General features: G+C 33.1%; 1 protein-coding gene across 1 annotated transcript; it reads right to left on the bottom strand.

The window, feature by feature from the left end:
• Nucleotides 1-5,348: 5,348 nt before the first annotated feature.
• On the bottom strand, nt 5,349-13,676 carry LOC133176790 (meiosis-specific nuclear structural protein 1-like). The gene is made up of 10 exons (XM_061311860.1): nt 13,592-13,676; nt 12,986-13,204; nt 12,578-12,705; nt 12,107-12,209; nt 11,638-11,867; nt 10,680-10,896; nt 10,208-10,315; nt 9,721-9,843; nt 7,838-8,098; nt 5,349-6,186 (listed from the first exon to the last, which is right to left on the bottom strand). Exons 1-10 carry the CDS (start codon nt 13,592-13,594, stop codon nt 6,073-6,075), a joined length of 1,506 nt encoding a protein of 501 aa, XP_061167844.1. The 5' UTR covers nt 13,595-13,676; the 3' UTR covers nt 5,349-6,072.
• Between the last annotated feature and the right edge of the window lie 246 nt (nt 13,677-13,922).

Here is a 13,922-nt window from a genome sequence, read left to right as displayed (position 1 = left end):
CAATATAAATATTGTCTCAGTATGCCATAGTCATATTTGGAGAACTACATGTATGTAATCGGTACTAGTCAAGAAAATATATGAACAGAGAAAGATTTTACATTTAAGGAAAACTTCATACAGACTTATTGCTTACTAATTAATCAAGTAATATGCACTCTCTGATATATGTTCACTAAAATTTTATTGTTACATTGCCCACACCTTCATATTCCTGCGTTCTCTTCCTACTGTTACAAAAAAATTCTCCAATCAATAACCTGTGATATGAACACTTCATTAAGATTTTGTCCATGTCTAGCAAAAATTGTAATTTTTTTTTCTCGAACGACTCAATTTCTTGTAGTTTTAAATGTTTTTTTTGGTGTGTTATATATTTCCTCCTGACCTCATTTTGTTACGAGGTATAAACAAGTATGAGACCGAACCTTATGTCCTTATGTTGCCATATGTATATATATGTGTGTGTATGTTTTATGTGATTTATTAATTTCATATATTTTAGTATGGTTGTAGGCTTGGGTTTGAGATGTACATGTCATTATACATTGATTGTTAATTAAGCTTTTAAATTGATATATTCTTGCTCATATCTATGTACTAGTACTGTGTTTGGTATGTTATTATTATCGTATCCCAAAGCTTTGTATATAGCATAATTTTTATATATTCAATTCAACTGATAATTAATTATGCATTCTTGATCACACATTTTAAATGTTACTGTATATAGTTACCTGAATTTTTGAATGGCTTTGTGTACCTGTGATTTTTTTTTTAGTTAGTCTGTTTGTATGTTTTTTAATGGATGATTCATGAGAAAATGTTGATAATCAAATACTGTACTTACAAACAAACACACACACAAAGAAAAAGTACTGTATACGTACAGAGAAATTATTTGTTCCCATTTTGTTTTTGCCTTTTCAACCTTGTTTCTAGTCGGTGAATTTAAAACAAAGCAAATTCAAAGAATACAATTATACCTCATTCTGGTAAATTTAAAATGGGGCAAAATTGTTTGCATGACGTGTGAAATGAGGTAACTAAAAATAACATGGGGGCAAAGAAAACTGTGCTTAAAGGAAAAACATTATGAAATCTTAAATTTGCATGCAAAGTGCTGAAGTAAATTTTCCTTTTTGAAAGGAAGGACTTTTAAATTATTTATTAGATAAAGTCTAAGATTTTTATAACACATCTGAACTAAACTGAGAAGGGGATTAGTCATACATTATGTATTATAACATACGAGTGCCATATTATTCACAGCTACTCTTCCTTTTCAAACTCATGAAAAATTAATACAGATATTTTAAAAAAAAAATGCCTGTGAAGTTATGAGCAATATGATTCTTCTCTAAGTTTCAAGGATTTTTTTTTTATTATACATGTATAGATAAAGTAAATCAATGTGAAGTTTTCAATCATACATACATTTCAATGCATACATAACTCACAACACTGCTTTTATTTTACTTTTAAATTAACAGGGCATTTATGGTAGATGAATACATATCAGTTTTAACAATGATAATGTCATATGTTTTGGACCATATACATGGTTTACAATGTGAATACATATCAATTTCATTTATTATTTATCAGTTTGGATGAAAATTTTGTTCCATTGTATGCAGTGCTATGTTTCAGTAAATGTCATTGACAGTTTGTTCCCTTGTGTAAAATGATGTGTCTTTATGCAAATATTTTGTATATGTGAGAAAATCAATATTATATAAATGCATTCCATATAGAAAAGGGTTTTTTAAGAATGTCAATGTATGAGTCGGCTTCATACCAAGTACATGTATGTTCATACACAAAACATTTCAGCTGCACCAATTCCTTCAAATAGAATAAGCATTGTTTATTTTTAATAAAGATAAAATATTTAAAGTTGGCAATCAGTGCTATATAAGTCTACATCTTTTCAGTATTTCATATAAACTGGAATATTTATTTATATAGTTTTCATGTTAAGGGAGAACGAACACTGGTTATTAGGGTGGAATTTTCTGTAATTCATTTATTGACATTTTTAAAACAGAAAATGGAGATTTAAGAAAAATTCAGGCAAATGTATACCATATGAGGCAAAAATTGATACATTTCACTCAACTTTCATGTAGGGAACATTTTAGAGTTACCTCTCTTAGATGGTCATTCTCCCTTAATATCGATCAATCTTAATCTTGTCAAAGGCAGGAGAGAGTATAGTACAGAATTGCATTACTAATTATTTACTTTGGAACTTTTCATATTTGGAGCAATATTACTGTACACTAGATGTGTATTGACATATCTATACTATATATTTTATGCAAATTTATATATACAACTGACCAATCAAAATTTGTCTAAAATTAAAATAATTGAATTAATTACCTGATTGAAATGTTTGATTTTAAGGACACCATTTGCCTTATCATGTACTCCTGTAGATCAAATAATAAAAATATAAAACACAATCCATGTCATGTTTTGTGGGTTTCTGTTTTGAATCTGATCACCTGTATCTATATGTAGTTTGACAAATGAAGTGTATGGAGATAACGAACAGTATTCAAGCTCGAAAGTCCATTAAACAATACAAATTTTGGAGCAGAGCAAACACTGACCTCTAAAACATTAAGAGGTTGTCCATGGTTTTGTACGTTTACCTAAACATGACACGGAGCACAGGGCTGGTGTAACCAGTTGACAGGGGATGCTTACTCCTCCATCTGATCCCACCTGTTTTCAGAAGTCCATGTCAGCTTTGCTCATAATTTGTATTGTCTGAATAGATTTTTCAGTATATCATCACTGTTCCTTATCTTAACATTTCATTCATAATGACATTTATTGCTTTCATTCCATGCTTTTAATTCTCAAAGCTAAGAGGATGGTTTTTAACATTTAGGATTAATCTTGTCCATAGTGCCACAAATTTCTTACATTTATTGTGAATAATTCTTAGACATGTACATGTATGAAATGGTGGGAGGGGGATGGAGTCACCCACAAGTGGAATATGGGATTAAACCTTAAATTACACTTGGTTCATCTGTGCAATTCAATAATAAGCAAGAGGTCTTAAATATCAACTCCATCTTTTCCTACTCTTTGATGAGAGTTTATGGCATATATTAATTTAATATTTTTATTGAAATTTGGCCCCTTTGTTTGTCTTGTGTGATGCAGGTGTACAAGGTGGTTAAAATTTCATAACTAGGCAAAGAAAGATAACTTGTGAGAATTTACTAAAGATCACAGCCCTGTCTGGATGACTTTTATTCCTGATGGACATACACATACCTAATGGTCCTATTGTGCATTTACACCACTAAATACACAGTATTCTTTTGTAGAATATAATCATGAGTTACTGCATTATGGATTTCTTTAAGTTTGTACTTTGCTCTTGAGCATATTCCTTTCATAACAGCTTATTAGTCCCCTACCAGTGAAAACGGAGGGGACTATAGATTTCCTCTGAGTCTGTCCGTCCGTCTGTCTAGCCGTCCGTCTGTCTGTCTGTCCCACTTGGTTTTCCGCACTTTTTTTCTAAACGCGCAGATATTGAGCTGATTTTTGGAACATGAGTGAATCTTGATGAGTTACAGATCAAGTTTGCATTTTGTTCCACTTCAATGAATTTTGACGGAATTACGACCTTTTAAATTATTCAGGGTTTTCCCCAATTTTTTTCTAAACGCTTGCAGATATTGAGCTAATTTTTGGTATGTGACTTTACCTTGATGAGATATAGATCAAGTTTGCATTTTGTTCCGCTTCATTGATTTTTGATGGAATTTTGGCATTTTCAATTTTTAGCGGGAACCAGATTAAATTACCGGTAGGGGACTAGTATTGCTAATGCAATACTCTCAGAATACTTGTTCCTTTTGAAAGAGGAGAGGATTGGATTAGAACCATTTGCTAACAATAGATGAGTTTATGATGTCACTACAATGTACGAAAAATGCCTTGGGCAAGTCATCAAAATTGCAGTTCAAAACTATTTGCCTCTGATCCACTATTATATTAAATTTACACCAAGCACAGAAAACCTTGTAGAGCTAATTAGCCCTTTTCATTAAATGTGGTTTTCCCTTAAAATTGAGATGGTTTAAGAAAATCAATATTTTTGCAAATGAGGAGAATTCTACATAAATACATGTTAATTAGTACAAAAAAAAAATAAATAAATAAAAAAAATTTGAGGGCGATAGAGTTTTGCATTATATGTAAAAGAATGTTGCAACACTTGCTGGTATTTCTCTCATGCAAATGAAAGTTGGTTTACACTACATATTCAGTATCTGTCACAACTGTCAACATGTCTACATTGTTAAGGTCAAGTGAAATGTAATTATTTTTTGTCCTGGTAGAATATACAACAAGTAATCATTCTTTTTAGACCCTCTACTGGTAAATGGATTCCAAGTCAATAAGCATATCTTAATTAAGGTTTGTAGATGTTGTCTGTTGAGGTCTCCATCATTTGACCTTTACACAAAAAAACTTCCAATGCATGTGAGTTAAGGCTAGGTATAGGCGTTTCTATGCAAATGAGCTAATAAAAATGCATAAGAAGTATATTTATTATTCAGAGAAAGTTTTGAATTATTTTCTTATGCATACTTAGTACCAGCGATATGTTATAGCCAGTACATATTATGACGTCATTGTTCTTACCTACTGGAGGCAATAAAACACATCAACAAAACAGCTTCGGCGCAAGGGATTACCCTATTTAATTTTACATTAAAATTGTATAACGCTAAGAAGAATATTCAATAGATTAATAAAACAGCTGCACAAATCCTAGGCATTTTATCATTTGATCAGAATTTGAGAAAACTTAATATACCGGACGGAACATTTTTACCCAGATTCAACTTAAAACTTTCTGAATAGAAATTATACAACTGAGCTGTTGATATTTGTGCAGCAATACCAGCAATCTTTGGAAAATTTTGCTTCTAAATATACCTTGTTTCGGTTAAATAAAATAGAGCATGACCTTGTGCCGAAGCATTTTTGTTGATGTCCATTATAATCTTGTGTTGTAAAGAACAATGATGTCATAATATGACGTCATAATGTGTACTGGCTATCTCATGTCGTGGGTACCAAGTATGTATTAGACAATACATTTTAACTTTCTCTACATAATAGATATAGTCCTTCAGCATTTTAATTAGTTTATTTGCATAAAAATGCCTATACCTAGCCTTAACTCACCTGCGAATTTTCCTGAAGATCATACTAAGCTTAAAGTATATTTTTGACAAGGCATGAATAAAACACGTAATTCATTTATTTCTTGAAATAAAGAAAACTACAATTTTTTTCCCCTCTTTTAATTTTCACAGAAGTCATTTTACTTTTCAAATGGCATGATTTTTACAAAGGAATGTCAGTTTTGAACCCTATGAAATACAGAACACTTTAATTAAATACTATCTGGCTAACGATAAAAAGATCAGAGTATAAAACAAGGAGTTGTGGGAATAAATAATCTTCTTCCATTGATTTTTCTCTTACATGTACATTGTTAGATTTATCCTAAACAGGAAAATCTTTAGGCATTATCAACAAATCTTAGCACTTCATGGAGTAATATTGAGCATCACTTCATTGTTATGCCCTACTAAATTATAATACATGTATTTACAATAAAATTCAGAAAAGAACCTGCATAGCAGAATATACAAAATTAATACACATCTCATGAAATGCAATATACATGATGTACATGTATCTCCGGACCATTTAAACATTATATGACCATTGTATTTCCTTGGCAAAACAAGACGGTAAATAATGTCACATTGAAGTTTCTCATTCACAACACTTTCACCTTTTCTCACACATGCATTCTTGATAATTCCCTGTATGAAAACAGATCATAGTAAAAAATGGAATTCCCTCCACTGCTGTACAATAGTAACATCACTTGACAATCCATAAAAATTGAAATTTTACATTCTACCATAAACAAATCATACAGCAGTGTGATTATGGACGGCATTGGTTAAAATAATTCATTATCACAGTTGCCTAATTTCATTTGTCGATTCCCTACCGACGCTGGTCCCACGCTTCGTCATCGAATGGATCAATTTGACGCTTGCTATACGCCTCCTTGAAATCTTGTCCTAGCATGCTTAGATCTCCGGAATCTCTGATCACACCCTGCGGATAAAGAACGGAGCTTTTATTATAAATGTTTTATAATCAATGTTTTGCTAATACATGTACAGTTAAACTTCATTATCTCGAAGTTGACGGGACCGTTGATGAACTTCGAGATATCAGGGGGTTCGACATATTGAGGGTTATAATTCAAATGAACTTCAAATAAACTTAGTGCAGTGAACATGTACTTAATAGTAAAAACATGTCAAAACGCCTTATTGTTTGAAATTCTGTATACGATTTCTTTATTATACATGTACATGTATTTAGCAATAGATAGATTTTTGCATCCTCTTTATAATTCAGAAAATAAAAACTTTGTATAATATGCAAAGAAGTATAATCCTTCTACCAATGCGGCAAGTCAACCGCTAGCATCGTTTCCCATGTATACATAACCGGATATCGTCTATGCATAGTTAATTTAAAACCGGTCGCTGTCAGAATAACGAAAACGAAATATACATTTTCTTTTATTGAAAAAACATGGTCATACATGTATAATCGGTTAAAATAAAATCATTTTATCATAATAAAATCAAATGCAAAAGAAGAATAATCAAGCACTTTTGTCTAACAAGAGAACAACACTGAATCACAGGGCACTATGCACAAGTTTTCACCGCGACACACGTTCACATGATGGTGTACGGACGATTGTATATTCTGCATGCTCATATAGTAAAAATAAATTATAATTGCATTAAACTACAGAATTTTGTTTCACTTCGATGTTTATAATTTTCACTTTCATATCCATAAACTATGTATGCTCGCATATTTCACATAGCATTAAATAGTGATTATCAAGATAAACGTACCCCAGCCACAAAACAATTAACGTGTCATCCACGCATATGCATTAGACTAATACACACAACTTTTGGCTTGCATAGTTAAAATCAAGGTAAGCCATACATACATTTCGTATAATTATCGCGCTATTATCTGTTGATCACAAGAACACAGGTAACCCGAGCGTGACAGACAGGTGGGTATTATCAATAGAGCATTCAGTTTACCTAACGGACATGATCATCAGAGCTGAAAGTTATCCTGACTTCGAGATAACGCATGTGATTTTAATGAATGGGTACACAATTTTACTTCGAGATAACCGGGGTATTCGACATTACCGTGTTCGACATAGAGAGGTTTATTTTATTCATTTATAAAGCAAATTTCGTCGGGACCGCAGCCTTACTTCGACATATCCGGGGTATTCGAGATATCTGTGTTCGAGATTTCGAAGTTTAGCTGTATGTATACATTATTATACAGATAGCTGATTGGATTTAATCAATAAGCTTGAATGTAAGAAGTTTCCAATACATTTAAATACACTTGATGTCATTTGCATTTGAGTTTCTACAACAAACATCTCTGTTCTATTTAGATTAATTTTTAACGCCTAGCAAAAGCAAAATGACTTTTCTCATGAAGCCCAGAAGTTTTCCCACTTATGCTCTTTTTAAATTCTCATAACTTTACACTGCATGCCTTTCAACTTTCATGTTGGACCATTCTTTTGACCTTTATATTAACTCTCAAAACCATCATCGTTTACCTTCAGCAGATAACCTAGACATTTTGCATGGCTTTTGAACCATTCTTATGACCTTTAACCCTCACTACTACCATTTCTTACCTTTGGCAGATACCCTAGAAGTCGCATGGCGTGTTCCCTGAGGAGTTTCTGCCTCTCTTCCTCGATGATCTGTTTTCTGAAGGCCTCCATCCTCTCCTCCTCACGGCGTTCCTCGAGTTCTCTTTCGCGGTCAGCAGCAAACTGTGCCTTACGGTCCTCAATTAGCTTCTCCACCGCTCGCTTGTGTTCTAACTGCTTCATGCGCCGCTTGTTGGCATTCATTTGTTCTATGCGATCATCCTCCGCGAATTTGGCCATCATCTAAAAATGATAAAATTGGCCATGTATATAGTAATGATCAATCAAATTTGATTTCCCCTTTTTTTGTGTATGAATACTTTGAATAAATATCTCCTATTTAGGCCCCAAAAAATTAATTAAAAGTTTCTCAGGCCAAAAATTTCCAAATTTAATGCAGCATGAAGGATTTTTTTAAGGTGTTACACCTTTTTTTCATCAGTTGTTCAACAAAATGATGATATCAACTGATTCTTACTTTTTTTTTCTCTTACATTAATTATAATACCCGGTATGCATTCAACTTTAAATAATGTTATTTCAAACCTTTGTTTAAAAGTTATTCCATAAATTACCTTATTAACAAGAAATATATTTTTTATCAAATAAAAACGCATTTAGGAAAAGGGGAATAACTCAATTTTCTTTCTCAACTTGGAAAAATAGAAAATTGAGTTATTTCCCTTCTTAATAATCTGTCAATAAAATTGATCAGTGCAGCAGTTTTTGACCTGATGTGGCAGTGCCTGAGAAACTATTGATTAATTTTTTGGGACTTACAATTTTTCAGTAGGAACTGTAAACAATGTAAAAGAGAGCCCTTTAAAATTAATTTCTTTTGATAATGGTTTATATTATTTCAGAAATCATTTTGCTTTAAATCTTCTGATAACAACATTTTTAAAGAATTATAAATTTAAGCAGAAATAATGCATGTAACAAACATTGCTATTATTAATATAGAAATTGTTCCTAATGAGTAATTTTTTTTAAGTTTGATGATTTTTTTTTTGGGGGGGGGGGGGATATATTCAAACACCCTCTTCTAAACTTTATAAAAAAATGTAAGTTCATTTCTAAAATAAAATTTATATTATTTTCTTCTTTTCTGGTGCAATTTCTAATTTCCAAAATGAAAAGACTCCTAATATTGAACTCCTTGTATCTTCACTTTAAGATGACATGTAAATCCGCTTAAAATAAAAAAAAAGCTCCTTAGAGTTAGAGTTGTCCCCCTTCACTTGTTACTCATGCAACAAACAACACAGAGTTGTCCCCCTTTACCTGTTACTTATACAACAAACTAAACAGAGTTGTCCCCCTCTACCTGTTATTTATACCACTAGACAGAGTAGCCCCCCTTTATCTGTTATTTATACCACTAGACAGAGTAGTCCCCATTTACCTGTTATTTACACCTAGACAGAGTAGTCCCCCTTTACCTGTTATTTATACCACTAGACAGAGTATTTCCCCTTTACCTGTTATACCTAGACAGAGTAGTCCCCATTTACCTGTTATTTACACCTAGACAGAGTAGTCCCCCTTTACCTGTTATTTATACCACTAGACAGAGTAGTCCCCATTTACCTGTTATTTACACCTAGACAGAGTAGTTCCCCTTTACCTGTTATACCTAGACAGAGTAGTCCCCATTTACCTATTACTTAAGACAGAGTAGTCCCCCTTTACCTGTTATATCTAGACAGAGTGGTCCCCCTTTACCTATTACTTAAGACAGAGTAGTCCCCCTTTACCTATTACTTCAGACAGAGTAGTCCCCCTTTACCTGTTATTTATACCTAGACAGAGTAGCCCCTCTTTACCCGTTACATATACCACTAGACAGAGTAGTCCCCCTTTACCTGTTGCCTGAATTCCTCCTCTTCGTCCTCCTCGGCTTTCCTGCGGAGATTCTTGAAGTGCATCTGTTGGGCGTGTGTACTCTGTAACTCCAGTCTCTGGCGAATTCTCTTCTCCATCTCCTCCTGTTACACAAAATTACAGGAATGAAGTACACTCTACTTACAATATAATAAACTGACTTGACAGGAATTAAAAAGCTGTATTATGTACATAAAAGTTACATGAAAAGTCACTGTGATATATCAGATTAGTTTCATCTACATGCATAGTTCTAAAATGCCACAAACACATTTTCTCATTTTTCCCCCTTTCACTTAAAATTCCAATCATTTTTAAAAACAATTTACAGTAGTTTGTCAAAGTATTTAACATCTAATTCAGATTAAGAGTTCTTAAAACATTGAACTGGCAGCCAAAAAAGATCCACACCTTTTTTCACTGTAACTTTTAGATCCACCTACCCTTACTCTTTTTAGATCCACCTACCCTTTCTTTTTGCCTCTCTTTCTCCTCCTGCTCCTCTAGGTACAGCTCCAGTCGGATTCTCTCCATCTCCTCCCGGGCCGCTTCCTTGGCCGAGATGTCCTCTGCCAGCTAGATATGATAAAATGTTTCCTGTTAGAGCTTCATACTTACATAGAAGAGCAAGGTAAATGTAGAATTATCTCCCTTTAACTAGCATTATGTTATAAGCATCTTTTGAAGAATTTTAGCAAAAATATGAACATTAATTGGACAATTTTTGCTGTATTTTAAACAAGATCATTGTTTAAAATATTTAATTTTTAAAGGTACTTTCCTCCTTTCCTACAAATTTATGAGTTCTTCTTTGACTACTTAAACATTTTTCATGCTAACAAAAAAACATCTACATCACCTATATCCCTTTGGTCCCAAACTTGCAGAAAAATTACCTCCCTTGTCTTGTCTACCTAGCCACCAACAAAATCCCACTTACCGCATGTTGTACTCTGGCCATCGCCTCTTCTTTCTGTTTTTTGCTCTCCATTCGGGCGTTCTCTCTCTCCTCCTGTAGTTTGGAGAACTGTAGAATTTTGCGATTCTCCTCCTCCATTCTCTCTTTCTCCAGGACCTTCCATTCCTCCCGAGCTTGTTTGAATTCCTGGATGTACCTTTGGGTGGCCTTCTTCTTGGACATTGTAAGTTCTCTCTCTCTGGTTAACAAACAGATATAATGTGAATCTAGTCATTTCACGTCGATATCTTTCAATTGGTGGATGTTGGTTAATATTTCAGTGTACATTATACAGATTTTCTTTTATTAGATAGATTATTTTTTCATATTATGAAATAAGTTATAAAACCCAAATTTAAATAAAATTTTCTTATTCTAATGAGTTAGCAGGCACTTGTATTAAGATTAACCCTCTTCCCCGCAGTCATGCATTTTAACGCATATACCATTTCCTATTTCTAACGCAAAATCACGCATATACCGTTTCCCCGCATTTTTCACGCACTTTCAAAAGTAAAATTAATCTTCAATTTAATGCCAATTCCCTTCTAATTTATACTTGCTAAAATCTCATAAACTAAGAAAAGTTTTAATCTTATCAAAATATTACAAAATAATTATTTACGCTAAACTTTAGAGAAACTTGTACCTCGCTATAAAGTGCTTGCAGGGAAAAGGTAACGTCATATTTCTATGACATGAACATTAGGTGTATGTTGCGTCACAGTTCAGTAAGTTGTAAAGAGTTAAACCACAGCAGCAACATTCTCTACCATAAACATTGAATGCAAGAGAATTTTTTTCAATAATTGATAACATGTTATATACATGTACATAAAAAAGACAATAAAAATGTATTCAAAATGCACATAAAATTCTTCTTCAATTCTCAAAAAAGTTTGATTATATAAGAAAACTTCTCTCCTCCACCCGTACTAACCTTTGATCCTCCTCGTAGATCTTGCGTACGATCTCATCTATCATGAGTTTCTCCTTGAGGAACTCCTCGTAGGCCTGTTGTTTCTTCTGTTCCTGCTCCTCTAACTGTCGCTCCAGTTCCTGTTGATAGCGGATCTGTTCTCGGTATTTCTCGATCTCTCTCTGTCTCTCGGCCTCTTCCGCTCGATCGTGTTGCAATTTCATTTCATGGGCAATCTCTGAATCCCGTTTCTAAGAAGATTTTAAAATATGGTGGAGTAAATGTAAAAAAAAAAAAAACCAAAAAAAAACAACACAAAGCAATATTTATAAGTCAACAATTCAAAGATACACAGAACAAGGCTGAAAGCACACGTTCAGATAAAAAGATACACTTTAGGTAAAAAAAATGCTTCTTTATGAATGTTCTGATACAAGTGTTATATCAACAATTCTGCAAAATTAGGTATTAAGTTGTAAAAAAACAATACCATTTTGTCAAACTTGAGGGCTTCTTTTTCTGCTATCTGGGCTGTTCTTTCTTTGTTCATATAAGCTGATCGTAACTTAGCCTCTAGCTCCCTCAACTCTAGACTGTACAAATAAGGAAAGCAACATTAACATGATTAATGTAACATTTGACCGCGACTCGTCTATTACAGCAGTGGCTAAAAATAGTGTCATGCGGGGAAGTTTAAAATTTTACTTTACAGAGCGGTGGCTGTATTTACAATCGGACAAATAAGAGAAATTTTTTTTTAAAGGTTTCAGAATATTAATTTGAAAGACTGACTTGAGGTCTAACATTTATTTCTTCGACACGACCAGTCGGTCTATTTCATGTACATTTTACACGACCGGACCACTCATTTACTAGACTGGGTTGGTCGGACGTGCCTTAATGTCAAACCCTGTGTTAATTAAGTCTTAAAATATATGTTAACATGATTTTAATAAACTACCTTGTTTCCCTGATCTGTTGTCTCATTTTCTCATCCCTAATGGAATCTAATTTCCGTTTCTCCAGCTCTGCAGCCAGCCTTTCTTCATGTAGCATCTGTTCTTCTTTGATTAAGCGATCTCTCTGGGCCTAAAATATTCAGCAATAAACATTTTACAATTTCTGTATTCCTTTATTCAACTGATCCGATAGTGACCTAATACAAGTTTATTGTACCTTATCCTAGTATTTTTATAGCAAAGCTTTCAAAAAGGAGCAAGAAAATCACACAATGTAAACAATTATCTAAATCAATACACCACAGACACAGAAATTCAAAGATACACATGCATAATTGTTGTTCGGATACATATTTCTTGAACTTGAATGCATTTAAAGTTTGGTTTGAAGTTTATTTGAATGATTTAACCTTTAGGATTGCCTCCTCCATTTCTCTCTCTTTCTGCTCCATCATAGTTCGCCTGATAAAACGTTTCTCCGATATACGTTCCTCATTGCTCATATTTGCCTCGAGTCGTTTCTCCTCATGTAAACGACGAATTGTGTCTTCCCGATAATCTTCTTGTCTTCTCATATTTTCTAACTGCCTCTCTCTTGCCCCTCCTGTTAGGGCACGACGCACTGTTGTCTAAAAACACAGTGTGCAAATTAATCTCCATGATTAAATAAGTTTAAACTATTTACACAGACTGACATAGATCTAGATAATTTATTATGCTTCTGCTATTAATGAATCAAAACTTCAATTTCATGCTGAAGCATTGCTTGAGAATAATCGGATTTAATCCTCACTGATAATACAGTGCAGTATCTGACTATTTGATTTGAATGTGGTGTATATTCTGCAAAGGTTTGTGTTGAAATGAAATTTGTTCAAACATGGAGAAATCTCACGTTGCACCCCATTTTCGCAAATAATTCCATAAAAAGGCATTTTAAACGCAAAATATTCGTTTTAGAATAATACCATGGAAGAGTCACCATTAAAATGTTTGATTATTACTTAAATACTCACCATTTTACTTATATATTTGAATTTTAACTTCCAAGTATAGTAAGTCGATATGCTCCCAATGTATTTGTGTTTGCACTTGGATTCGTCTGTTGCTAGGTTGGAACAGACTTGTCTAGCTATAACAACACTTCTTCCTAAACGTTAAGAATAAATTGTTGCGATAAAAAATCATTTTCTTTGATAAAAGGTTCCTTATAAATAATCAGAAACAAAAGATTTTATAAAAAGATGTATAACTTATTGAATTAAGAATTTCAAATATACCTTTTAAACCTTAACGGATGGTTCCATTTTTTCCAAAAATAAACAAATTATAAAACCGGATAAAAAT

Source organism: Saccostrea echinata, unplaced genomic scaffold, assembly GCF_033153115.1.
Source record: "Saccostrea echinata isolate AGI-Se365-2 ecotype Australia unplaced genomic scaffold, CSIRO_AGI_Sech_v1 ptg000081l, whole genome shotgun sequence".
NCBI classification, from domain to species: Eukaryota; Metazoa; Mollusca; class Bivalvia; order Ostreida; family Ostreidae; genus Saccostrea; species Saccostrea echinata.
This window is presented reverse-complemented; position numbering and strand designations above follow the sequence as displayed.